Here is a 27,929-nt window from a genome sequence, read left to right as displayed (position 1 = left end):
TTAGGTCTGATGAAGCTTCATGAAGCAGTGTCATTATTTTCATAGTCCACTAGATGGCGATCTGTGCACTATTTTCATTATTATTAAACAGATGGCGCCACCTACTGACCTCTAAACTGCTTCATGAAGCTTCATCAGCACATCACTAGTTTTCGGGGCGTGTCCAACTGTGAGGAGTCCTTTACTAATGTTTGACCCGGGAACACCTCTGTGTTTCTGGGGAGAGGAAAGTCTGGACCTCTTTGATCCAGCTGCTGCCCCCACCACCGCATTGTAAGGATCATTTCCTCTGTTGGAATGACAGTAAAATAACATTTAAAGTAGAAAATGTGGCTCCAAGAAACATGTCTTCAGCGACGGAACAGTCATTGTGGATAATAGTGTCCTCTCCTCCCACCAACGAGGTCACGCCGCCATCCAGATGGTGAAGGACACGAGCAGAGTGGGGAGAAGGACCAGCGGCGTCACGCAGCCGAGATACATCATGACCCCGAATCCAGACAGAGCGCTCAGGTAAGAACTGGTCCTGCTGCACACGACCTTCCTCACCGCCGTGCAGAACTGCAGGAGAGGATCAGAGCTTCAGATCAAACGTTCGTATATGGATTGAGTTGAAACTATCAAATCGATACAATGCTATCATTATATTATATCTATCTAAACATATTGTCACTTGCCTTATGCTTCATGAAACAGTGTCATGTTGTTCAGAGGTCAGTAGGTGGTGCCATCAGTTTAAAAATGATGTTTCATTAGAACAGTTGTTCAAAGCAAAGGAAAATAGTGCAGAGACGCCATCTAGTGGACGCTGAAAATAATGACACTGCTTCATGAAGCTTCATCAACACATCACTACCATCTAGTGGACTCTGAAGATAATGACACTGTTTCATGAAGCTTCATCAACACATCACTACCATCTAGTGGACTCTGAAGATAATGACACTGCTTCATGAAGCTTCATCAACACATCACTACCATCTAGTGGACTCTGAAGATAATGACACTGTTTCATGAAGCTTCATCAACACATCACTACCATCTAGTGGACTCTGAAGATAATGACACTGTTTCATGAAGCTTCATCAACACATCACTACCATCTAGTGGACTCTGAAGATAATGACACTGTTTCATGAAGCTTCATCAACACATCACTACCATCTAGTGGACTCTGAAGATAATGACACTGTTTCATGAAGCTTCATCAACACATCACTACCATCTAGTGGACTCTGAAGATAATGACACTGCTTCATGAAGCTTCATCAACACATCACTACCATCTAGTGGACTCTGAAGATAATGACACTGTTTCATGAAGCTTCATCAACACATCACTACCATCTAGTGGACTCTGAAGATAATGACACTGTTTCATGAAGCTTCATCAACACATCACTACCATCTAGTGGACTCTGAACATAATGACACTGTTTCATGAAGCTTCATCAACACATCACTACCATCTAGTGGACTCTGAAGATAATGACATTGTTTCATGAAGCTTCATCAACACATCACTACCATCTAGTGGACTCTGAAGATAATGACACTGTTTCATGAAGCTTCATCAACACATCACTACCATCTAGTGGACTCTGAACATAATGACACTGTTTCATGAAGCTTCATCAACACATCACTACCATCTAGTGGACTCTGAACATAATGACACTGTTTCATGAAGCTTCATCAAACCATCACTACCATAAAGTCAATTTTATGGGCCAAAGCGTGGCCGGAAAAAAAACACTTCTGTATCTTAGGAGAGTAATATAAATAAAAATGGGTAGAAAATGGAATTTAAAGAGATTAAGAACCCTATCAATGAATCAATTGTATAATCCCAAACATATATACTGTATACATTTGTAGTAATGGTCTGATGAAGCTTCATTTCATTATCTTCAGAGTCCACTAGATGGTGTCTCTGTACTATTTTCCTTTGTTTTGAACAACTGTTCTAATGAAACATCATTTTTAATCTGATGGCGCCACCTACTGACCTCTGAACAACATGACACTGTTTCATGAAGCTTCATCACTACTAGCGACCCCCATCAATGCCGAAAACAAATGTGTTTAAGGGTATGCCTTGTGTTATATCTGAAGGGTTAAATATTTTATAGGGGTTTGTGTAAAGAAAACATCATTTTTAATCTGATGGCGCCACCTACTGACCTCTAAACAACATGACACTGTTTCATGAAGCTTCACCAGACACATCGCTATCAATTTGATAACCTGTCATAGACCGAGCTCAAGTTCTTACCTGGAATGTCTGGTAGCTCACCGCCATCCCATATCTGCAGTACATGACATAGTGTTCACAGTTGTACCAGAGCAGACTATAGTCCACGGACCCCAGGAGCTTCTCTGCTCTGCGGGCCACATCTTCTGGGTCCAGAGGCGGCTGGTTACACACCCTGTCCATGTGATTGACCAGAATCTCAGACCCGTACGCGAAGTCCCTGACCGAGTCCACTCTGACGCTGGCCTGCTTGGCGAGGACCCCCAGCAGCAGCCGGTTGTTGGTGACCATCTTGGAGATGGCGGATTGATCCTTGGAGACGACCGGGAGGAAGTCCGGGATCAGATGAGCCACCCGGTCCCCGCCCAAATAGATCCCGAAATGCGTGAACAAGGTCCTGGGCACCTCCAGCAGGTCGCCTCGCTCGATGAGCGGCGGCTCATAGTCCGAGTCCTGCTCTCTTCTGGGAGCCCTGAAGAAGAAGTCGAGGAGCTGCAGGAGAAACATGACGGCCCCGGGTGAAGGAGAGTTCCTGGTGGGAAGTGTTTTATTCAGCCGGCGGAGGGAGGAGTCGGAATGCTAGGTGGGATAAGTTGTCTCGCTCTGATTTTGACACAAAAAAGGAGCTTTTGCTAATCACTTGTATTGAGGTCGGCCATTAGCGCGCCGGCAAGTTCAGTAAATGTCACTGATAAACCTCTTTTGTTTGGCTGGAGTCAGTCCTCATTCCTTTTTCGTTTCATCATTATTCAGCATTTTTCCTCAGTCTAGCTTGTTTAGAGGGTATTTAAGAAGCACTCTTGCTATGATGATCACCCTCGTCTTAATATCCTCTCTTATCTTAACCTCATTGGTTCTTTTCTCCTTTTTTAATTGCAAAAAAACGCCAATGTTTGGCGAGAAAAAGACCAATTTATAACTTATTATACATCTTTTTTTATGTTGTAGCTTGGAAGTATGTATACAGTTCTTAAAGTTTAAAATAATATAATACATTATATAGATTTTTGTTGTTTTTGAAGATTTCAAAAGGAAAACCATATCATTGACAAAAAAAAGGCATTTGTTAGCAATTCACTTCATTGTTTACGCTAATCCTAGCTTGAGCTAATTCTTTCATTTCACTTTCGAAACATTTTATTGCCAAACATTTAAATTTAGATCCAAAATGTGTGCAATTTTTAGCGTCAGGAAAGACAGAACGCCAGCGTTGTTAGATTAAACAATACTAGTGCCAGCTAGAAACCCGGCTTTAGCTAGCCAGGGCTAACTAGCGTCGGCTAACAAACAAACACAGGGCTAACTCAAACAGCACAGTTTTTAGCTACATTTTTAGTTAATAAAACTTAAACCATGTAGCTTGAAATCCTTTGAATCTGTTAAGGGAAAAAAAACATTTAATTTCTCCAATGTTTGTTCATAAAGACGCATTTGAAAAGTACAACTTCATGGGCTGAAAGTAAACTGGCTTTGGAGGTTTTCAGTCACAAACCTTCTCCACATGCTGTTCCAGGTGTGGAACAAAATGTTGCAGCTGTAGAAAATAACACAAAATATGTAAACATACAACATGCTAATACTATGTTTTATTATTGAGAGGAAGATTATATGAACTGTGGAAAAGTTTTGTTTCATTTTGTTTAAGCTGTAAGTACTTTTAACTTCACTTTATATAGCATCTGGTTTTAAAGCGTATCCAATAACACAGCAACATATAGTAGTTTTCAATAGTGTCTTCAAATGATCGGTGAAATTTAGGAAGAGAATGTAAGACAAAATAATGTATTTAAACAAATTGTATCATGCACCGGAATCACTTAAATCAATAATAGATACACACAAGTTAAAAATATAGGGACTTTATTCACGACTTGCAAGTTGATATATATTCATAGATACAACTTCCATAAAACACAATATTTATTGAAAACTTCTCTTTTAGTAAAAATAATCACAAGTATACAAAGTATAAAATCTATTCTTTTCTGTCAGCATTTAAAGGAACCAGCGCAGAATCATTCTTCTGACTTCCTATCAGTTCTCCTTTATCCCGCCATCCAAAGTGTGAAGGGGATCAGGAGCGTCGGTAATGAGGTTGAAGGTGCGATTCCGAAACAGACGATGGAGACGATCCCGAGCAGAGCCGAGGCCACGACGCTGCGCTGGTCCCGTAGGATGGATTTCAGGGACTCGCAGAACTGTGACGAATAAAGATGGCAGAATAAATGTGTGTCGTATTAACAGGAACAAAAAGAATCTGCACTATTTTAACATAAATAAACACTAAATAAACATTTTTAAACTGATGGCGCCACCTACTGACCTCTGAACAACATGACACTGTTTCATGAACCTTTATCAGTTGGAATTGTTTAGAAAAAAAATTAAATAAATCAATATTATTAAGTTTTTCTGCCTGGGATCTGCTGCTAAAAACATGGTTAGAAATATAGAATTGGTTCATTTTTTCATGTCGAAGGTTCAATCCAAGATGGACGTCAGCAGTATGGAGGTATTTTGGATATTTTTAAGTGTCTTAACGAACGGACATGAAGATCAAGGCCACTGAGCTCCAGTCGCTACATTAAAATGAACAAACATTTGTGACTTTAACTCTAAAAAGGAACAGATTACTCTGAAAATAATCCCAACCCTTAGTCGACATGAGGGCGAGTAGAAAATTAGTAAAGTTTGAATTTTGGGTGAATTATCATTTTTAGTAGATTAAAGTGTAGGTTTTTGTGGCAATTAATTGGGGATTAATTGTTCATTTCTTGCCTCGTTCTACAACTTTTTTTAAACTTCAAAGTACTTTTTTTGATACCAGATGACAGTGTTAAACTATACACCATCACCGATATAATCTGGAAGCACTATTTAAAACAAATGTTTTCAAACAGAAACGTGATGGAGAATGTAGGTGAAGTGGAACAAAAAAACTACAGAAAATAATGCAGTTTTCTTATCAGTCTCCCCGTGAACAATAACAAGTAAAAGCAAAGACTTTTGGAAAAATGTAAAAAGAAAGATACAATTTCACTTTGAAAAAATGTTGATTAGTCCTAATTGTAAATGTATAAATTTGTCTTTCCCCCAAGACAATACAAATTAATGAGCTAAAGTATTAACTGTTTTTGCCCTTTTAAAAAAAGGTGCAGATCGTTGTGCCTTTTCTTGATTGACAACTTCTTAAGTGGTGTCATCGCCGGGTCGAGGTGACCCGTAGGCCTGAAAACTAGTGATGGTCTGATGAAGCTTTATGAAGCAGTGTCATTATGTTCAGAGTCCACTAGATGGCGGTCTCTGCACTATTTTCCTATTATTATTTTTTTAAACTCTTCTAAGTAAGTATGATGATGGCGCCACCTACTGACCTCTAAAGAACATGACACTGCTTCATGAAGCTACATCACCACTGGCGACCCCCATTAATGCAGAAAACAAATGTGTTTGAGGGTATGCCTTGTGTTATATCTGAAGGGTTAAATATTTGAAAGAGGTTTGTGTATATTTAGTGAATAACTTTTGACATCCCAAACTGTAAACCATATACAACAGGGGTGGGCAATTATAATTCTTCAAGGGGCCACATTCAATTCTGTGAATGTTGTTAGGGGCCGTCAACCAAAAGAAAGATGAAAAAATCCCTAAAATAAAGGACATGGGTCATTAGGCCGTAACATTTATTAAGATAAATAAGATGCAATTTTATTCTTGTATATATGAGTTTTTTTTAAAACATTTCTTCAATTAGATTAAAAAAAATGTTTTGAGGGATTAATATATACACACAAAATTACACACACAAAAGGAGGGAAGTGTTATGTGAAAATATAAATGAATAATAATTCAAAATACTTGTGTTAATGCATTAAAACTATTTATAGATGATCATACTTTGACATTACGAGGGTTCATAAATACAGTCATGTGGTCCGATATACAATCATTTTAGTTTTGTTAAAGAGTTCGTGTTTTTGATCAATTCAGGTATTATTATAAATTATTATTTATTTTTTAAATAAATGATTTATGACACAAGCATGTAAACAAGTGACGTTTTAAAACACAACATGTATTTTATTTTATTAATATATAAATGTTTGTTTTTTTAACTTTGTGAAATGATTTTCCTGAACTCAATTAAAATTAAAAATAAAGTTCTCGCTCACCTGCTCCGTCTGCTGACTCCTCGCGGCTCCGTACCTGCACCAGGTGACGAAGTGCTCGCAGTTGTTCCACAGCAGGCTGTAGACCACCTCTCCCAGCAGCCTCTCCGCCCGCCCGGCCACCTCCTCGCCGGGCAGCGCCCTCGCCTTCCTCTCGCCTTCCTGCCGGTTGACCAGGATCCTGGATCCGTACGCGAAGTCCTCCAGGGAGTCCACGCGCACGGACGCGCGCTTGCACACGCAGCCCAGGATCAGCCTCTGGTTGGTGACGGCGGCGCGCGTGCGTGTCTTCAGCACCAGCATGATGTCCGGGATCAGGTGAGCCACCTTGTTGTCGCCCAGGTAGATCCCGAAGTGCGTGAAGAGGGTCCTGGGCACCTCCAGCAGGTCCCCCCTGCGGAGGACGAGTTGATGCTGATTCTGGTGATGCTGATCCCGCTTCTCGTGCGCGTACTCGGGGAGCGTGACGTGGAAAAGTTTCCAGTGCGAGAAGAGCGAGAGTTTCTCCAGCAGGAATGTGAACAAGTTCAACGTGGTTCTGGTTCTGGTTCTGGTTCTGGTGAGAGTGAAGAGAACATGTTGAGGACGAGCTTTTATGAGCGAGGAGGAGAAATCCTGAGGAGGCGGTTGGACACGAGGAGCGCACTGCACGTGTCCGCGTCACACACACACACACACACACACACACACACACACACACACACACACACACACACACACACACACACACACACACACACACACACACACTTCGAGGCCCCTCTATTTCAGCGCCTTAAAGACTAAGACCCTGGAAGTTAAGACTCACATGCAGACCTCAACTGCATATGAACACAAGGAAACCTTCCTAAGTCCAGATGGAACCAAAGAACCGAATCAGAATGAATTATAATTATTTCATTTGTAAATGTTTTCATTTTTAATAATTACTTCCTTCATTTGTAAATGTTTTCATTTTTAATAATTACTTCCTTCATTTGTAAATGTTTTCATTTTTAATAATTACTTCCTTCATTTGTAAATGTTTTAATTTTAAATAATGAATTCCTTCATTTGTAAATGTTTTAATTTTTAATAGTTACTTCCTTCATTTGTAAATGTTTTAATTTTTAATAGTTACTTCCTTCATTTGTAAATGTTTACATTTTAATAGTTACTTCCTTCATTTGTAAATATTTTAATTTTTAATAGTTACTTCCTTCATTTGTAAATGTTTTCATTTTTAATAGTTAGTTCCTTCATTTGTAAATGTTTTCATTTTTAATAGTTAGTTCCTTCATTTGTAAATGTTTACATTTTTAATAATTACTTCCTTCATTTGTAAATGTTTACATTTTTAATAATTACTTCCTTCATTTGTAAATGTTTTCATTTGTAATAGTTACTTCCTTCATTTGTAAATATTTTCATTTTTAATAACTACTTCCTTCATTTGTAAATGTTTACATTTTTAATAATTACTTCCTTCATTTGTAAATGTTTTCATTTGTAATAATTACTTCCTTCATTTGTAAATATTTTCATTTTTAATAACTACTTCCTTCATTTGTAAATGTTTACATTTTTAATAATTACTTCCTTCGTTTGTAAATGTTTACATTTTAATAGTTACTTCCTTCATTTGTAAATGTTTTAATTTTTAATAGTTACTTCCTTCATTTGTAAATATTTTCATTTTTAATAATTACTTCCTTCATTTGTAAATGTTTTAATTTTTAATAGTTACTTCCTTCATTTGTAAATGTTTTAATTTTAAATAATGAATTCCTTCATTTGTAAATGTTTTAATTTTTAATAGTTACTTCCTTCATTTGTAAATGTTTTCATTTTTAATAGTTAGTTCCTTCATTTGTAAATGTTTACATTTTTAATAATTACTTCCTTCATTTGTAAATGTTTACATTTTTAATAATTACTTCCTTCATTTGTAAATGTTTTCATTTGTAATAGTTACTTCCTTCATTTGTAAATATTTTCATTTTTAATAACTACTTCCTTCATTTGTAAATGTTTACATTTTTAATAATTACTTCCTTCATTTGTAAATGTTTACATTTTAATAGTTACTTCCTTCATTTGTAAATGTTTTAATTTTTAATAGTTACTTCCTTCATTTGTAAATATTTTCATTTTTAATAATTACTTCCTTCATTTGTAAATGTTTTAATTTTTAATAATTACTTCCTTCATTTGTAAATGTTTACATTTTTAATAATTACTTCCTTCATTTGTAAATGTTTTAATTTTTAATAATTACTTCCTTCATTTTTAAATGTTTTCATTTTTAATAATTACTTCCTTCATTTGTAAATATTTTCATTTTTAATAATTACTTCCTTCATTTTTAAATGTTTTCATTTTTAATAATTACTTCCTTCATTTGTAAATATTTTCATTTTTAATAATTACTTCCTTCATTTGTAAATGTTTTCATTTTTAATAATGACTTCCTTCATTTGTAAATGTTTTCATTTTAAATTATTACTTCCTTCATTTTGTAAGGTAGACTCTAAGGTAGAAAAAAAGTTTCTGTCAGAAACAGTAAAGTGCAAAAAAATGAAATAACCAAAATGCGTCGATAAATCAAAATAAAATGTATTTTAATAATATTAAGCAATATAAAGCTGGGTAAGGAAATTATGACAAAAATGTTGTTTGATTGAAACACAATGGCCTGAAAAACGACGCAAAAAGGGGAAAAAGGTTTTATTTTTCGCTTTTATGTCGACTAAAGGTGGGCGCTATTTTCAAAGTAATCCGATCCATACTTTTCTTTGTCCCAAAACACACTTAAAAATCACCAAATACATCCGTACTGTAGTGCTGGTTCGGATGAAGCTTCATGAAGCAGTGTCATTATGTACAGAGTCCACTAGATGGCGGTCTCTGCACAATTTTCCTTTGTTTTGAACAACTGTTCTAATGAAACATAATTTTTAAACTGATGGCGCCACCTACTGACCTCTAAACAACATGACTTCATTGCAATGTCATCGTAGACCGGAAGGTCTCGCGATAATGTTTTCAGTTTGTGTAGCATTTTAGCTTTTGTTGTAATAAAGTGTTCTAAATTACTTACTTACTTACTTACATGTAACAGATTACTCTCAGAATAATCCCAACACTAAATCGAAATGAGGATGAGTAGAAAATGAATCGAACTTTAGGTGAACGACCACTTTAAAAGTTATATTTACACTGATTATCGAGTACCAACAATGAATTGTAGGAGAATATTTGAACATGGATCACGACGAGGTTGTGTATTTTTAACCATCACACAGATTTCTATGGAATCGAATGTTTTGTTTTGAACTAATGTCAAGAGAGCTGGATATTTGTTTGTTAGGTTATCTAAACATACACTAATAAAGCATCACACAAGGAGCGACATCAAACTTCTAATGAGGCTGTTGAGAAGATTGAAGCTTCTTTGTTCATTCTTACAAATCTTCCCCAAATCAGAGTTGCATGGAGGACGAGATGGTCCTAATCCGACAGGATTAAATCCTATCATTCCACCACCGAAAAACCTCTGAGAAAAACTTTGTTTGTGTCTAAACTTTTGGTTCCGCTTGACCTAAATTCCCGCTAAACCCCTTCAGAGACACTGAATTGGACCATTGAAGCAACAACTTCTGAGCGTTTGAACTGTTACGCATCAGGCCCGTAAATTAAAGGTGAATCTATCAGCTCTTATCTTCGACGGTGAAGCAGGTGCTCCGTCCCGCCATACAATAAATAATCCCAAATAACTGAAACGACACATTTGTTGTTCGTCTTTGCTCGTCAGTTCTGCCTCAATTTTTCGGAATCTGCCTCAACTTTTCGAGTCGTGGTCCTCGTCCTGATGTCTCGGAGGAGGAGACGTTCATCTCACATCCTGGAGCTGGTACTTTAAAGAAATATATATCATCTGGTCGGCGTTAAACATGCTCCGTCCTTTTATGACAACGAAAGCAAACATTGGAGACGAGAGGAGGTAAGAAGAAAAAAAAGCGTAATGTTGACATGAGATGATAAATCCTACCTGAACAACCTCTCCTGACCTGCTTATATCATGTGGAAAGAAGGAAGATATAAAACTCTGGTGACCTGAAAATGAACTGCCAGGCCTGCTGAACCTAAACACCCGTGAACTCTGACTGACCCGGACTCCTAAAAAACAGAGCAGATGGAAAGTGTTTCTGTGAAGACGTGACCGACATCAACATTGTTTGGCACATCCTTAAATTTAGAAAGAAAAAACAACCGTTAAACTGGTCCTGAATTTCAAGAACCTGATAAAAGAACCTGGTTCGTTCGCAGTGTTTTGACGCTGGCGTAAATCTCCACCGGGCAGAGGGCAAAGGTTTGTTGAAATGCCACCCCTGGGTTCACCGCGGGGTCACAGACGGTAAGTCCGCTCAGCTGAACATTGTGAGTTCGGTTCGAAAACAAGTCAGTGCCTGAAACGTGCGTGTTTTGCTGGAATAAAACCTCCTTGACGAACAAAAGTGTTTTTACTCAACATTATACCCCTTGTATTTATTTAGTCTACATCGTTTCAATGACTGTTTGTAGCATCTGCGACATCGATAGCAATTAGCTTAATGGGTCAGCAGGTGGCGGTAGCGCTTCTATTGCACACATTAAACAAGTAAGAAGGTTTTTTGAGAGAGAGCGACAAATCCTTCAAATGATTTCTGGATCCAGATGGTAATCCAGAAGATTAGCAAGGAGAGGCAGATAAATTGTTATTCTGGAAGTTTGAAATACAAATATCTGCAGGATACGTCCGCTGACTGGATGCTCATGTATATAAAAAGTCTATTTTTTAACGGTTATGATTCAATTTTGGGGTCAACACGCAATGTCACAGTAAGTGCTTGTTTGATGAAGCTTCATGAAGCAGTGTCATTATCTTCAGAGTCCACTAGATGGCGGTCTCGTTTTGAACGACTGTTCTAATGAAACATCATTTTTAAACTGATGGCGCCACCTACTGACCTCTGAACAACATGACACTGTTTCATGAAGCTTCATCGACACATCACTACTGACAACCCCAAAACCTAAAGGAGAAAATGATAATAAAGAACCAGAGTGATCTTCTAGTCACTTCAATCTGTGAGAAGATTAATGATGTCTTGTTCTTCTCACAATATTATCGTCCATGGAAAATCAAAGCCAAACGATTCACTTTTTTTCTTTAAAGGTGTTTTTTTTAATGTGTTGATGTTACTTTGTCTTAAATAGATGTTGAGGTCTATTTAATCATCAGTGTCTGTTTGTACAAAACTATCTTTTCATTGAAAAAATATGTTAAGCCCCGCCCACTGGACCCACTAAAGCCACGCACACTAAAAAAAGGTAAACCTCTTGTTCGCCCAGATTTCAGACGGGGGAGAACTTTATAAAGTACTAAGTTGAAAACATGATGAAGGATTTACTGCATCTTGGAGAAAAAGACTTCAACATTTGAAAGATGCGAGTGAGTCAGGAGAAATTTGTTTTCACATTATTTGCCTTTTTAAAAATGGTAAATAAGAATTCCAGTGTCAGACACATTGTACCTGGAGGAACTTCTGAGACGAATTGTTCCGAACGCTGATTATTGCAAATCCTCTTAGAATCATTAGCAAGAGGTGGTGATGTGAACGGAATGTTAATCTTCTCTAAACTACCACATGTAGATTTCTAATGAAGACTCACAACAAACACAAATGTTGTTTTTTCCTGCGTCAGCAGTGAAGCGATTTCGGTCGGACCTCCACAGTGACTTTATATTCTGCTTCAGTTGACCATAAGGAGATTTCAGTAATAAGTGGAGGAATGTTGCCAGAAACATGGCTTGGCTAAGATTGTTGAAAATTGGGCTTTCAGCACATTTTACTTTGGTCCTTCATTGTAAGTAAGTAAGTAAGTAAGTAAGTCATTTTTATTTATATAGCGCTTTTCCAGACCAGGGTCACAAAGCGCTTAAACAATTAAAACAATACTCAATAAAGTATATATTTTAAAGATAAAGATAAAACAGGAGTTCCAGAAAATCAAGGAAAAGCCTGAACAAATAAAAAGGTCTTAAGGTGTTTCTTGAAGGAGTCAGTAGATCATCAAACACAGATGTTTCTTGAAGGAGTCAGTAGATCATCAAACACAGATGTTTCTTGAAGGAGTCAGTAGATCATCAAACATAGATGTTTCTTGAAGGAGTCAGTAGATCATCAAACACACAGATGTTTCTTGAAGGAGTCAGTAGATCATCAAACATAGATGTTTCTTGAAGGAGTCAGTAGATCATCAAACATAGATGTTTCTTGAAGGAGTCAGTAGATCATCAAACATAGATGTTTCTTGAAGGAGTCAGTAGATCATCAAATACAGATGTTTCTTGAAGGAGTCAGTAGATCATCAAACACAGATGTTTCTTGAAGGAGTCAGTAGATCATCAAACACAGATGTTTCTTGAAGGAGTCAGTAGATCATCAAACACAGATGTTTCTTGAAGGAGTCAGTAGATCATCAAACACAGATGTTTCTTGAAGGAGTCAGTAGATCATCAAACACAGATGTTTCTTGAAGGAGTCAGTAGATCATCAAACACAGATGTTTCTTGAAGGAGTCAGTAGATCATCAAACACAGATGTTTCTTGAAGGAGTCAGTAGATGATCAAACACAGAGATGTTTCTTGAAGGAGTCAGTAGATCATCAAACACAGATGTTTCTTGAATGAGTCAGTAGATCATCAAACACAGATGTTTCTTGAAGGAGTCAGTAGATCATCAAACACAGATGTTTCTTGAAGGAGTCAGTAGATCATCAAACACAGATGTTTCTTGAAGGAGTCAGTAGATCATCAAACACAGATGTTTCTTGAAGGAGTCAGTAGATCATCAAACACAGAGATGTTTCTTGAAGGAGTCAGTAGATCATCAAACACAGATGTTTCTTGAAGGAGTCAGTAGATCATCAAACACAGATGTTTCTTGAAGGAGTCAGTAGATCATCAAACACAGAGATGTTTCTTGAAGGAGTCAGTAGATCATCAAACACAGATGTTTCTTGAAGGAGTCAGTAGATCATCAAACACAGATGTTTCTTGAAGGAGTCAGTAGATCATCAAACACAGATGTTTCTTGAAGGAGTCAGTAGATCATCAAACACAGATGTTTCTTGAAGGAGTCAGTAGATCATCAAACACAGATGTTTCTTGAAGGAGTCAGTAGATCATCAAACACAGATGTTTCTTGAAGGAGTCAGTAGATCATCAAACACAGACATGGTTCCAAAGCTTAGGAGCAACAGTCTGGAAGGATTTCTCTCCTCTGGTCTTGAACCGTGTTCAGGAACCATCAGTAGATTCTGATCCACAGACCTCAGAGCCCGAGCTGGGGTGTAAGTCTGGATCAGATCACTGATGGAAGGTCTGAACATGAATAGCTCAGAAGTTTAAAGTTGATCTTGTAAGAAACTGGAAGCCAGTGAAGAGTTTTAAGGAGAAATGTGAGTTCTTCTACTAGAGTGAGTCAGAATTCTCGCTGCAGAGTTCTGAATCAACTGCAGGCGAAACAGATCCTTCTTGTTTAGACACCAAAACAAACTGTTACAATAGTCCAGACGAGAAGAAACAAACGCATGGATTACAAGCTCCAGATCATGTTGTGACAACATTTTCCTAAGTTTAGAGATTTTTCTCATCTTCATCTGTACAATTGGAGTCTAAATGTATCCAGATTATTAAATAAATAGCCTAAATGAGATATTTGTTTGGCCTGAATCATCATCACAATCATCTGTTGTGTGGTTGACCCGAGGCTGAGTCATCGTCGCCGCCAGAACATCAAGTCACCGGGAGAAGAGCTGCCTGTCAGATCTGGGAATTGATCGCCGGGCTTGGGAAACAGTGAGTGGGATGTTTGCATTGGAGCAGCTTATCAACCGCTGACCTGAGGACGGAGTTCAGATAAATATCCATCAGAGCAGCCAGATTTCAGTCCACAGAACGCAACTGGTGGCATCATGATCCCGTCACTTCTGAGAGCCGCCGGAGGACTTCTCCTGCTGTTCTCCGTCTCGTCCGCGGTAAGTCATCTCATCTTTATTGAGATCGTCGATGAACGCTAACAACTGCTTCGTTCCAACAGCAAACCACCAGAGGAGACAACGCGGCGGCGTGCACCATCAAAGACAACTTCGTGAGTCTGCGCTCGCGAGTCTGATTCCTACACCTGCCTCACGCTCGCTGTGTCCACAGGGGAAATACTGTCCGACGACATGTGGCGTGGCCGACTACATGTTCAACTACTATCAAGCGGTGGATGAAGATCTGCTGTACATGCAAACAGAACTGGAGATGATCGCTAACCTGACCCAAGGATCTGACACCACCATGCTCTTCATGAAGGACTCTGCGGCGGCAGCTCAGAAGAGCGTCAACCCAGGTACGGTTGAACATCTCACAGGAACCCGTCGCACAATAAGTCATTGACAACCTTCTGTCGCTCAGATTCGTATTACAAAAAGTCTTCCAGCGTGTTGGAGGATGTCGTTCGATTCGAGAAGACCATCAACTCTCAGGAGCAGCAGATATTGTGAGTCACCTCTTGATGTATCTTCTCACTTAACCACCAAAGGTCTGGTCAAAAAACATCTTTGCAATACGTAGTAATACGTTATAATTCTGCCAAAGTTTTAATGAATACATGTATTATCAGAATGTTTCAGTGGCTATTTAGTAATAAAGGATTATCTATTCAAATATATAATTTACTGTTTCACAAAAGTACAATAATACATGTGAATATATTTAACAATGACAATTGTTGTTTATTAAAATTAGTGCTGTGGAAATAAAAACAAAATAAAAAAATAACCTTTTTTATTTGTTCTGACTATAAATATGTTTTACCTCGTAAAATATAAAAACTATATATAAAAAAAAGAGTTTGTTCCCTAAGTCTTGACGTAGGTTTTGATTCTAGTCGTTTATTTTCCAACTTCTTCCAGCGAGCTTCAAGGCATGATCTCCTCCAACGAGAGGAGAATGGTGGACTTGAAGTCACTTGCCATTCAGCTCCAGCAGAAGTGCAGCCCGTCCTGCAAGGACACGGTGGAGATCCAGCCAACCACAGGAACAGGTAACCAGAAAAAAAACAGTGACCACGAGGCCGTTGGCTTTTTTTCCGCTCAGTTTCCCAATCAGCACAACATTCGTCCTTGTTCTGTTTGTTCAGCGGAGAAAATCGATAGAAAGTAAACCTTTATTCTTGAGCTGGTTGTCCATGACCTCTATTTAGTCAAACTGTTTTCCTTCTCCGTTTAACCCAAAACATTAACCTCAACTTCATTTTATCTTTAGTTATTACATATTATCATTAATTATACGTATTATTTATTTATTTTTATTCATCAGTAGATTAGGTAGGAAAAAAGTTACTTTGCCATTAGCTGTTTGCATTAGCATTAAAGATAGGTTAGCATGTTTCACGACTATTATGTTTGTAGTTTAATTAAAAAGCTGTTAAAATGTACAGCACTTTTGCAGAGAAAAAGCATTGTATCCCTTAAAAACTTCAAAGCTAATGCTTGTTGTCAATAAAAAAAATAAATTAAAATAACATTTTAGGAGTAACACAGAAAGTAATCTATGCATAATCTCCAGGTTTTATTTTCTTCTAATAAAAGTTAATATGTTTCAAAACCTTATCTTGTCAAATCTTTAACCTTAAATTTGATAAAAATCATATCAAAAAGCCGTGAAAAAACACTACATTTAGAGTAAAGGCTACGTTAGCATCACTGCCATTTTCCGCAGATCCAGATAAACAAACCGTCCTGAGCAAAAGTCACTTAAAATAATAAATAAAAGACTTCAACAAGTCAAAGCTAGTTTTAATATGCTAATGCTCAATCTTTTCATTTATTATTGTAGCAATTGTAGCTAACATGTTTAAATAGCGCAGTTGATTTTTGACAAAGATACGTTTACATCAACAAGTTAGTTCAAGTTTCACATAATTTAAGTTTATTTAATATAAAATACATATCATGAAATAAATCATGAAGTAGTTTCATTAGTAGTATTATTTCTATTTGCTTTCCAGCTTTGTTTGAAGTTATTTTTTACTTAGCATTTAAGCTAACATGGATTAATCTTTGGTCTAATCATTCCCTCTCCAGGGTTGCATCACTACTACTAATATATATTTGTGGTCCATGACTTGTTCCCCAGACTGTCAGGACGTTGCCAACAAGGGCGCCACCATCAGCGGGCTTTACTACGTGAAACCAGGAAAGGCTACGCAACAATTCCTGGTTTACTGCGAGATCGACCAGTACGGACGCGGTTTCACAGTCCTTCAAAGAGTAACTATTTGTTATCAACTTCTTCTTTTTTTAGGCAGAACCTTTTTTTGTAATTTCTTTGTTTGTCTGTGTAGAGACGCGACGGCAGCCTCAACTTCCACAAAGACTGGACCCAGTACAAGGAGGGTTTCGGCTATCTTTCCCCGGATGACACCACAGAGTTTTGGCTCGGAAACGAGAAGACCCACCTGCTGACCACGAGTCCAGACATCCCGTACGTGCTGAGGATCGAGCTGGTCGACTGGGAGGGCAACACAAGGTATAAAAACAAAGAAATCTTGCGAGATCCCGGCGATGACTGAGGACGAGAGGATACAGGACGAGGTCATGTTTGAGGTCCTCCAAAGTCTAACACTTCTTCTTGCCTCATCAGGAACGCTGACTATAACATGTTCCGAGTCGGGCCCGAGGCCGATAAATACCGCCTGACCTACGGGTACTTCATGGGGGGAAATGCCGGGGATGCCTTCAACGGGTTCGACTTCGGAGACGACCCCAGCGACAAGTTCTACACGTCGCACAACGGGATGCAGTTCAGCACCTTCGACAGCGACAACGACAAGTACGACGGCAACTGTGCCCTCCAGGACGGCTCCGGCTGGTGGATGAACCGATGCCACGCCGCGCACCTGAACGGGAAATACTACCAAGGTTGGTCTTTTTTGGTGCTTTCCTCTAGGGTTCCTCACGGACATGCAAACACTATCTGTTTGAGGAATTGTCAGTGGTCTGGTGAAGCTTCATGAGGACGTGTCATGGATGGTCAAAGAGACGTCGTTCTCTGTATTATCGTGATGTCAAAATATTTTGGAATGCTTTGAAAATGAGGCTTCATGAAGCTTCATCAGGTCAACCACTTGCCAGCTGATGTATCTAGACCAGGGGTGGGCAAACTCGGTCCTCAAGGGCCGCAGTGGGTGCAGGTTTTTGTTCCAACTGGTCAAGTATAAACAAATGAACCAATGAGGTTTCAGCTAAAACAAGCAACACCAGACTGACAATCAACTGATTACACTCCTAAGACACCTGATTGGTCAAAAGGTGTCCTCTTGATTGGTTGGAACAAAAACCTGCCCACCCATGATCTAGACCACTGGAAACACTGTATCCGTTGTCCTCAAACGTGTAGACTTCTTTAAAACCTTCTCTTGCTGTGTCAGGTGGAAGGTACACGGAGAAGGACGCCGGGGAGTACGGCTACGACAACGGCATCATTTGGGTGACCTGGCACAACCGCTGGTACTCCCTGAAAGAAACCACCATGAAGATCATTCCTCTCACGCGCATCACGGCGGACGGCGGGCAGCAGAACAGCGCCAAACAGTTCGGTGGACTTTGAGTGTAAAGAGTCACTGAGCTTAGATTTCAAAGTTTAATAAAAAAAGTTCTCTCCCATCATTCATCATGAGGTTTAGTCTTATTTTAAAAGTGATAAGAACACGAAATGTCTCTTTCAAAAAATATTATTTTATATCACAGCTCTTGGTGTCCAGAGCGGATGGAAAACCCTCCATGTTACATTCAATAAACTCATTTTGGTTTAAAAGACTGCTGTAGTGTTTTTGTTTTTTTCAAACCAACTGCTGTGGGTCGACAAACTTTAATAAGACTTTCTCTTCACATTGTCAGTCGGGTAAAAAAAATAACCATATTTTATTTATTACATTTATTATATGGCTCACCAAAGGGAAAAATAGATTTCGGCTTCTACTTACATACAGGTAAGTTCAACCATGACAACATAGTAAAAAACAAAACATGTTAAGATGAAAAAAAACAGCAAAAAAAGTCCTTTTGCGACAAATTTAGCATTAAAAAAAACCCCCACTAAATCTTATCTGACAATTTATGTTTAAAAAGTATGTGATTAAAATACATTTAAAAGACAAACACATTATTTTCTGTATGAATGTTGGTTATTTCATAAATATCAACGTTTAATTCTACATATTTAATGTTTTTGTTTTTTTGTTTTTTTGGGATTTGAAGGAGAGTCCAGTTTGTAAATGTGCGTAAAGGAGATTTGTTTGCACAATTACTTTGTGTTTTTGGTTAGCAAATAGAAAGTGGAGCACTATGTTCTTACCAAAGCTAGCAGGCCAACTTCTTGCACCAGAGAAGGTCTGTTTATTTACACTGTTAGTCAACGTCATTATACATAAACCACCAAATCTGTTCGCGCTCTCGGTCAGAAAGACTCATGTGATCCTCAGGTCAAGGGCACTCCTATATTTTTTTATTCCAGTGGGTTTTGTACGTTTATGTTTGTTGGGTTTATTTAGTTCTTGTTGAACCTTTTGTGAAAATCACGTTGGTTGATGCAACTGTTACTCCTTGTCGACAGATGGCGCTGTTAGATCTCAGGCCGCTGTAAAGAGGTTCACTTCCGGGTTTTGTTGCGTCGCTCCATAATGGCGGATGAGTTGATGTTTATAAACGTGTGATAAGTTTTCGACCGTGATTCGCGTTTTTGTTTTTACCCAAAAAACTTTTAGCGTGGCCTTTTGTTTTTTCTTAAACACAAAAATGACAGAGGTGAGTTCCGTCTCCACACAAGAGGATGTTTTTATTTCATCCCGCCTGGTTAGCTCATGCTAGGCTAGTTGCTAAACCGGCGCTATTGGACGTTTTAAGTTTGAGTTTGCAACGAAATGTTTCATCTGGTTTTGTTTTCTGTATCTAAACAGGACGTGCAGAAACACTCGGTCCACACGCTGGTGTTCAGGTCCCTGAAGAGGACTCATGACATGTTCGTGTCCGATCATGCCAAGTCCGTCTCAGCGGACGAAGAAAGGTAAATTATTATTGGATTGACTTTAAATTGGGTTTTAATTCAACTTTTTAATCCAATGTTGTCTTTGAAAACCTATGTTTGGAAACAAGATCGTTTTTTTTGTGTCACAAAAATCTGGTTTGTGTTGATATGAATTTAAAAAGGAAGCAAATAACACAATAATAATTTGTTAAAACAACAACAACGTTAAACAACAACAACGTTGGTGGTTTAAAGAAAACGTCTTGAAATGTTTTAGAGCTGTATATCTTCTTAAAATCGTTTAGATATAGTGTTGTTGTTTTCAATCTTTTTTAATGCCAGTCCTTGATGCCTGTGCAAGGTTTTTATTGATATTTAAAAAGAACGAAATCAAGAAGCTGTTTGATCGAGAAAAAGGGGGAAAAAAGGATGATTGTCAGTTATTGTATTTCACATGGGCCTCTTTGGGCTGCTTCAAAAGTTTTATTACGTAAGACCCGGCCTTGTTGATACAACTCATGTTGACAGAACTACAAACCATATCGTTAAATCAACATTCAAGTCTTGTTTAAAATAAGTTAGTCCTATTTTCAAGGCAAATAAAAATCCAATAGTAGTTGATATCATTTATTAATTTATATTCACTGAGTGTTTCTGACGTCTGCAGTCACAAGCTGAAGATGGCTGCGAAACTAAAGGCGGACTACAACGCAGTTCTTCACATGCCGGTCCTGAAGGAAGGAAAAGACAGAGTCTTGCCGTATCCGGGCAGCATGCCGGGCCAGCAGAGCATCACGCAGTCTGGTGAGGATCTGGAATGGATCACCTCATATCACTTCATCAACTCTTTGGCTAGACAGGTTGTTTTTTTTTGTATTGCAGGTGAATCCGAGTACCTCATCACGGGAACTCACGCGTACCCCTCTGGACCCGGTGAGCATTTAACTCCATTTTATAAATCGTCATATGGCATCATTGTTTGGACCAGTAGATCGTGTGTGATGATGATGGATTTTGTTTTAAATGTGACGATAATAATCATGATGAACTTGATCAAATGTGTTTTTCTTCTGTTAGGAGTGGCGCTCACCGCGGACACCAAGCTGTACAGGAATCCCAGCGATGCCGGAGTTCACTCCATGGCTTTAGCTCTGCCACCTTCTCAAGCCAGGTACTGTTCGCTTTGAACTAGCAGGTGGTTGTTGTGACATTTCAACGACTAATTGGAGAAAATAAAATGATCTTGCTTTGGTTTCTCTCAGACAAGACGCCAGTCGCACAGCCGCCAGCGTCGGAGACATCCATCAGCATGCAGGGTCTGCCGAGAGGTCTCAACCTTCTGCCAGAACCCTGGTAGGTCGACCGTCAGTAGGTGTTTCAGTTATGACAGTCATTTAACGGTAAGTTCCTCCTCCAGTCTCTGCTGGAAGCAGGCGGGACCAGAACTTCGGCTGTCATGAGAAGGATGTCGGCCATGCCCAAACCTCAGTGGCATCCGCCCTGGAAGTTGTTCCGGGTAATGAAACACGGATGGAACCTCTTGTGAGCTGTTGTGCTTTAAAGTTTAACGTCCGACAGGTCATCAGCGGTCACCTGGGCTGGGTGCGCTCCATCGCCGTGGAGCCGGGGAACGAGTGGTTCGTGACCGGGTCAGCGGACAGAACCATCAAGGTCTGCGATCCATCTTGACGATCTTCTGGCCTTCGCCGGTGACGCTCACCTTCTTCTTTTTCTTTTTTTCAATGTCTGGACAGATTTGGGATTTGTCGAGCGGTAAACTGAAGCTGTCGCTGACCGGTCACATCAGCACGGTGCGAGGGGTGGCGGTCAGCACCCGCAGCCCTTACCTCTTCTCCTGTGGAGAGGACAAGCAGGTCAAGTGCTGGGACCTGGAGTACAACAAGGTCGGTCTTTTGGGTCTCGCGTCACCTGACCTTTGTTCTCGCCTTGAAGCTTCGCCGCATTCACCGTCCGTCTGCTCTCGCTTCAGGTCATCAGGCACTATCACGGGCACCTGAGCGCCGTCTACGACCTGGATCTGCACCCGACTCTTGATGTTCTGATGACCTGCAGCCGAGACTCCACAGCCAGAGTGAGTGACAGCGCCGTCGTGTTCTTTTAACCCTTTAATGTCCGCAGTCGACCCTTGTCGTATCGCACATGTTCTCTTTTCACACGGTACTAAAATATTTAAATGTATTGTTGCAAGATCCTTGTTATTGTTCACACAGTTACAACTAGGGGTGTTTATTGGCATGAAACTGTGGCATGAACAATATGATGTATAGTGATACTGTAGTAACAAGGATATACTTGTAGTTTTGTTGAGTACTTGACTCTGGTGTTGTGATAGTGTAGTAACAAGTATATATGTGTAGATTTATCAAGTATTTGACTCTGGTTTTATGATAGTGTAGTAACGAGTGTATATGTGTAGTATTGTCCAGTACTTGACTCTGGTGTTATGATAGTGTAGTAACAAGTATATATGTGTAGTATTGTCCAGTACTTGACTCTGGTGTTATGATAGTGTAGTAACAAGTGTATATGTTTAGTATTGTCCAGTACTTGACTCTGGTGTTGTGATAGTGTAGTAACAAGTATATATGTGTAGTATTGTCCAGTACTTGACTCTGGTGTTGTGATAGTGTAGTAACAAGTGTATATGTGTAGTATTGTCCAGTACTTGACTCTAGTGTTGTGATAGTGTAGTAACAAGTGTATATGTGTAGTATTGTCCAGTGATTGACTCTGGTGTTGTGATAGTGTAGTAACAAGTATATATGTGTAGTATTGTCCAGTACTTGACTCTGGTGTTGTGATAGTGTAGTAACAAGTATATATGTGTAGTATTGTCCAGTACTTGACTCTGGTGTTGTGATAGTGTAGTAACAAGTGTATATGTGTAGTATTGTCCAGTACTTGACTCTGGTATTGTAGTATTTACAGACCACATGACTCTAGACAAAGTAGTTACTGCTTTCATTTGTTTTCAAACCAAAATATGTCCAAATATCAGCTTTTAAAAGATGCTGGAGTCACTGTATCCTCTCGTCCTCAGTCATTTCCAGGATCTCGCAGGATTTCTTTGTTTCTATACCTGATGAGGATTAACAACGGAAGTTTAACTGCAACACAGAATTAAATTGAAAATTAAAGAACCTCAAAAAAGAATCTATATCCACTGCTGCTGAACATTAGTGTAGTATCGGGGCAAAATAAAGACTGATGTATATTTGTGTGTAGCAATATATTCTGCAAAACAACTATTGAGCTTAGAGGGAGGCACTTATTACCACACCCACCTTTTAAAACATGCCTTTCTATACACTACTGTTGTTACGTCAAAGGTGATCAATAGTTGTGATTGGTTTGCTGGGCGGCAAAGCATCTTGGGAGGATGGTTGTTAAGAGCGACGGCACCACATATGTAATGTTTTGTTTGCAAGTTAAAGTGTTATTAAATAAAACTAGTGAAAAAATGAACCGATGACCTATAATAATTCTTTCAGGTCTGGGACATCAGGTCGAAGGCGAACGTTCACACCCTGACGGGTCACACCAACACCGTGGCAACGGTCCGGTGTCAGGCGTCCGAGCCTCAAGTCATCACCGGTAGATTCACTTTTTATCATTTAAACTCCGGCTCGACTCCTTTAACTCGCCCGCTCTCGTCCGCTCGCAGGAAGCCACGACTCCACCATCAGACTCTGGGATCTGATCGCCGGCAAGACCCGAGCCACGCTCACCAACCACAAGAAGTCCGTCCGGACCCTGGCCCTGCACCCCAGACTGTGAGGGACACGCCCCCTTTTTTTTGTTGATCAGAGACACTTGAAGCTAATACTTGTCTTTTACCTCCAGCTACACCTTCGCCTCCGGTTCTGCCGACAACATCAAACAGTGGATGTGTCCGGACGGCAAGTTCATCCAGAACCTGTCGGGTCACAACGCCATCATCAACACGCTGGCCGTCAACGCAGACGGCGTCCTGGTGTCGGGAGGTGAGCGCGTCCTCACACACACACACGCGCGCACACACACACATATACGCATGCACATATATGCACATATACGCAAATATACGCACACACACACACACACACATATACGCACATATACGCACACACACACACACATACGCACGCACATAAACGCACTTATACGCACACGCAAGCATGCACATAAACGCACATATACAAACACACACACATACGCACGCACATAAACGCACTTATACGCACACGCAAGCATGCACATAAACGCACATATACAAACACACATATATGCACATATACACGCACACATACGCACGCACATATATGCAAATATACGCACATATACGCACGCACATAAACGCACTTATACACACACGCACGCACGCACATAAACGCACATATACGCACGCACATAAACGCACATATATGCACATATACACACACGCACACACATAAACGCACATATACACGCACACATAAGCACGCACATATATGCAAATATACGCACATATACACGCACACATACGCACGTACATATATGCAAATATACGCACATATATGCAAATATACGCACATATACACGCACATATACGCACGCACATAAACGCACTTATACGCACGCACACACATATATGCACATATACACACACGCACACACACACATAAACGCACATATACGCACATATACACGCACACATACGCACACACATGTATGCAAATATACGCACGCACATATACGCACATATATGCACATATACACACACGCACGCACATAGACGCACATATACACACACACGCACGCACATATACGCACATAAACGCACATATACACGCACGCACATATACACACGCACGCACGCACATGCACAAACATATACGAACATATAAGCACATAGACGCACATATACACACACGCACGCACATGCACGCCCACATACACACGCACATATATGCAAATATACGCGCACATATATGCACGCACGCGCACACACACACACACACACGCAGCAGCTTCCTAACCGCGGCTCTCCCGCCGCAGCCGACAACGGGACCATCCACATGTGGGACTGGAGGACCGGCTACAACTTCCAGCGCATCCACGCCGCGGTGCAGCCCGGCTCACTGGACAGTGAGTCCGGGATCTTCGCCAGCGTGTTCGATAACTCCGGCGGGAGGCTGATCACGGCGGAGGCCGACAAGACCATCAAAGTGTACCGAGTGGACGACACGGCGGTGAGCGGCTCGAGGTTCTCCGGCGAGTCTCCGAGGAACCGTCTCACGTTCTCTCGTTCTTTCCCCAGACGGAGGAGAGTCATCCCATCAACTGGAAGCCGGATATTCTCAAGAGAAAGAGATTCTGAAGTTTTATTTTGGTCACGTGTTCGCACACTTTTTTTATTAGTCTTTACTCCAAGAGCCACGTGCAGTCGTCCGTGCACGAGCTCAGCCCGACGAAGACGCCATCTTGAAGAGCCAGGAAGCGCCCGGAGAGCTTGTGTTTGAGGGCGACGGCTCTCCGCCGGGTCCCTTGGGTCCGGGCCTCCAGCAGGAGCCACTCCTCCATCTCTGACGGACTCTCCTCGGAAAGGACGCCGCCTTCCTCGCGGTCCAGTCCTGAACAACATCATGTTTATTTCGCTTTTTTCACCATTAAAACCATTTTTTTTTCCTAACTTGAGTCGTTCGTCGTACCGAGGAATCTTCTCGTGAACACGTTCCTGTAGAGTTTGCAGCCGCGGCCCTTTAGCTCCTCCCAGTAGCAGCGGTCGCCTAGCAACGCTGTCGGCTGAACTCCGGCTCCAGTTACTTGTTCGTCTGGAAACGACAGGAAGTGACACGTTTGGTTGAGTTTCATGAAGCCTCCGAGGACAGGATAATGTTTGGAACAAACGGGTTTTAGTTTCTTTGACTTTTTAATTTGATTTTTTCGGAAGCGATGGTTTGATTTAGAAAAGGCGTGTTATGGTGGTTCATGACAGCAGTGAGTCGGAGATGGCGGTTACATTCATTTCCATCAAGAGTAGTTTCAAGCGGGAGAAAACAAACCCGACAACTTCTGAGTCAATTCTGTTCTCAAGTGCAATTACACTGTTCTACCTGTGGAGGGAGCCAGAGACCATCTTTTGTAGTGAATGCCTATAGTCTCGGTGCTGGTCTGTAGACTGTCGGTGCTTTCTTTCATGGTCTCTAAATTACACCTGGGGTCTTTTTACCTGAATCATGGATGTAGGTGTTGGAGCGAGAGTGACAAAAGCGCCGGTGGTTCCTAGCTTGACCCTTGACCTCCAGCAGATGACCAACGTTGAACAGGATCTCGTCCTTCAGCGAGCGGACACTGAGGTCGAACTGCTCCTCGTCCTGGTCTGCGTCGCTTCAAGAACATCTCAGGTTAGCGACAGGGACTCCCTTGACACGGAGACGACACAAGGGATACCACAAACATTTGTTGTCGGGGCCCTCCGGGTCACCTTGACCCTGAGATAACACAAGGCTTCAGTTTGCTAAAGGGACATTGTTTACGGAGGAACCAAAGAGAAGCTTAATTTAGGAAAAGTAACTTGATGAACAAACAAAATAATCAAATGCAGTAAATAACTTGAATTATTTCAAGAGTCTCATTAATATGTATATTTTTATAATGTTGATTATTCAAGTTATATATAATATAACAGTGACTTTATCCTGAGAATCTTGAAATAAAAACTTCACATATACCTTTATTTTCTTCTCGTCTTCTTTTAAATCATTTTTATTTCCGTATAAATGACTTGTCTGACAAACGTCTTTCCATAAATATATTTTTTCCTCTACAGTTCTTTGATTTATATTCAAAATATTTAGTTAAAAAGTTTAAAACGTGGATAATACCTTTAAATAAGAAGTGTAGTTCAGTTTTTTTTTATTATTATGAAATATTTTACTTAAAAACCAAACAAAATCAAATGCTACGAATAAGGTTAGCATAAAGTTAAAGATATATATGTGAAGCATTTTATTTCAGTAGTACATTAATGAAAAGTGCATTTATCTATTCAAGTTATAAATAATATTTGAGTCGAAAAACAAAAATACGACCGAAAGGTACTTTCTAAGCTTATAAGGCACTTAAATGATAATTTTTAAAAGAGGCAGAACTAATTTAACTCTGACATGAAATCACTTTAAATTAAATAACTAAATAAAATACAACAATTTCACCAGTGACATAATAATATAATGACATAATAATATAATGACATACTAATATAGTGACATAATAATATAATGACATAATAATATAATGACATACTAATATAGTGACATAATAATATAATGACATAATAATATAATGACATACTAATATAATGACATAATAATATAATGACATACTAATATAATGACATACTAATATAATCAGCAGGTCTTCATAGAAGTTAGACAGACGTCGTTCAGGCCCGGCTTGGATAAAAACTCACCTGAAGTCCAGCCAGAGGAGTCCAGCCGTGATCAGCCCGAGCCACTCACTGGCCGCCCACTCGCTGACCAGCATGACGGGCACGACGACCACCTCTCTGCTGTCGGCGTAGGTGAGCTCCTTCTTGCAGCTGCGGGACCCCTGGTAGGCCGGGGTCATGAAGGGGCAGATGACCAGGGCCTCCTCCACTCCTGCCGCCATCCTGCAAAAACACTCGCGTCACCCAAGAGAGTTGAAATCGTGACCTTCAGAACCACCCACGAGTCGTTGATGTCTCCTGTGACACCTCCTTCCACGTCCATCCACACCGGCAGCCCGTGGTCTCGGAGCCGCTCGTAGACCCTCCTCACCAGGACCTGATGGTCCCACTGGTACGAGAGCATGATGTGCTTCGGCATCTTGACGACTGGAGGCTCCAAAGTTAGGGTTCGACTTTTCAACAGAAGCGAAACATGGCAACGGTGAAGTTTGTTCACACGTATCTTGTTACATTTGTTTCCTGGATACAACGGCAACACAACTTTTCAAGTCCTGAAGTGAAACTTTTGTTTTGCTTTTTATTTTTTTTACTCAAACAAAACATGACATTAAACATTATGCCTTCATCAAACTGATGAAACGTTTTTATTTTGATTTAATCTCTCTTCTATTGATTATAACTGTCGTAAAGTTGTTTTTTGTTTTTAAAAAACACTGTATTTTCTCTGTAATATTAGCCTCTGACTCATTTTATTCAAGTTTACTCAAAAAAAATAAACCTGTAAACTTGAAAATATGTATTTATATGAAGGTCGTGCGTGAATATAATGCCTATAATGTTTAGGGACGCCTGCTGCATAAGATTCTAATGTAAGGTAAGGTAAGGTAAAACTTTATTGAATTGTTTTTTCCAATAGCCACAGCAAATACAGCAATTTTTCATAAAAAATAAATCAAAATCAAAAATCAAAA

At 39.8% G+C, this 27,929-nt stretch overlaps 5 protein-coding genes across 5 annotated transcripts; 2 read left to right on the top strand and 3 right to left on the bottom strand.

The window, feature by feature from the left end:
• Positions 1-160: 160 nt before the first annotated feature.
• Positions 161-2,761, bottom strand: LOC148089925 (lecithin retinol acyltransferase). The gene is made up of 2 exons (XM_087810536.1): positions 2,276-2,761; positions 161-561 (listed from the first exon to the last, which is right to left on the bottom strand). The coding sequence occupies exons 1-2, from the start codon at positions 2,759-2,761 to the stop codon at positions 406-408; spliced, it is 642 nt and encodes a 213-aa protein (XP_087666662.1). The 3' UTR covers positions 161-405.
• Positions 2,762-4,299: 1,538 nt separating this feature from the next.
• On the bottom strand, positions 4,300-10,998 carry lrata (lecithin retinol acyltransferase a). Its single transcript, XM_087788800.1, has 3 exons — positions 10,964-10,998; positions 6,427-6,979; positions 4,300-4,452 (listed from the first exon to the last, which is right to left on the bottom strand). Exons 1-3 carry the CDS (start codon positions 10,996-10,998, stop codon positions 4,300-4,302), a joined length of 741 nt encoding a protein of 246 aa, XP_087644926.1.
• Positions 10,999-14,382: 3,384 nt separating this feature from the next.
• fgg (fibrinogen gamma chain) lies at positions 14,383-18,320 on the top strand. The gene is made up of 9 exons (XM_087810497.1): positions 14,383-14,488; positions 14,551-14,601; positions 14,661-14,847; positions 14,913-14,997; positions 15,413-15,543; positions 16,638-16,771; positions 16,846-17,030; positions 17,145-17,422; positions 17,932-18,320. Exons 1-9 carry the CDS (start codon positions 14,426-14,428, stop codon positions 18,108-18,110), a joined length of 1,293 nt encoding a protein of 430 aa, XP_087666623.1. The 5' UTR covers positions 14,383-14,425; the 3' UTR covers positions 18,111-18,320.
• An 844-nt stretch (positions 18,321-19,164) lies between these two features.
• plrg1 (pleiotropic regulator 1) lies at positions 19,165-25,197 on the top strand. The gene is made up of 15 exons (XM_087810470.1): positions 19,165-19,306; positions 19,459-19,565; positions 20,194-20,330; positions 20,409-20,459; positions 20,604-20,697; positions 20,789-20,879; positions 20,944-21,042; positions 21,105-21,197; positions 21,281-21,430; positions 21,517-21,618; positions 23,039-23,141; positions 23,212-23,320; positions 23,391-23,530; positions 24,564-24,757; positions 24,826-25,197. Exons 1-15 carry the CDS (start codon positions 19,298-19,300, stop codon positions 24,883-24,885), a joined length of 1,539 nt encoding a protein of 512 aa, XP_087666596.1. The 5' UTR covers positions 19,165-19,297; the 3' UTR covers positions 24,886-25,197.
• Positions 24,930-27,361, bottom strand: LOC148089921 (uncharacterized). Its single transcript, XM_087810548.1, has 5 exons — positions 27,240-27,361; positions 26,980-27,180; positions 25,738-25,895; positions 25,217-25,339; positions 24,930-25,138 (listed from the first exon to the last, which is right to left on the bottom strand). Exons 1-5 carry the CDS (start codon positions 27,359-27,361, stop codon positions 24,930-24,932), a joined length of 813 nt encoding a protein of 270 aa, XP_087666674.1.
• Positions 27,362-27,929: the final 568 nt, after the last annotated feature.

This window comes from Callionymus lyra, chromosome 1 (genome assembly GCF_982586985.1).
Source record: "Callionymus lyra chromosome 1, fCalLyr1.hap1.1, whole genome shotgun sequence".
In the NCBI taxonomy this organism is placed as follows: Eukaryota; Metazoa; Chordata; class Actinopteri; order Syngnathiformes; family Callionymidae; genus Callionymus; species Callionymus lyra.
Note: the sequence above shows the minus strand (reverse complement) of the source record. Positions and strands in the feature narration are given on the sequence as shown.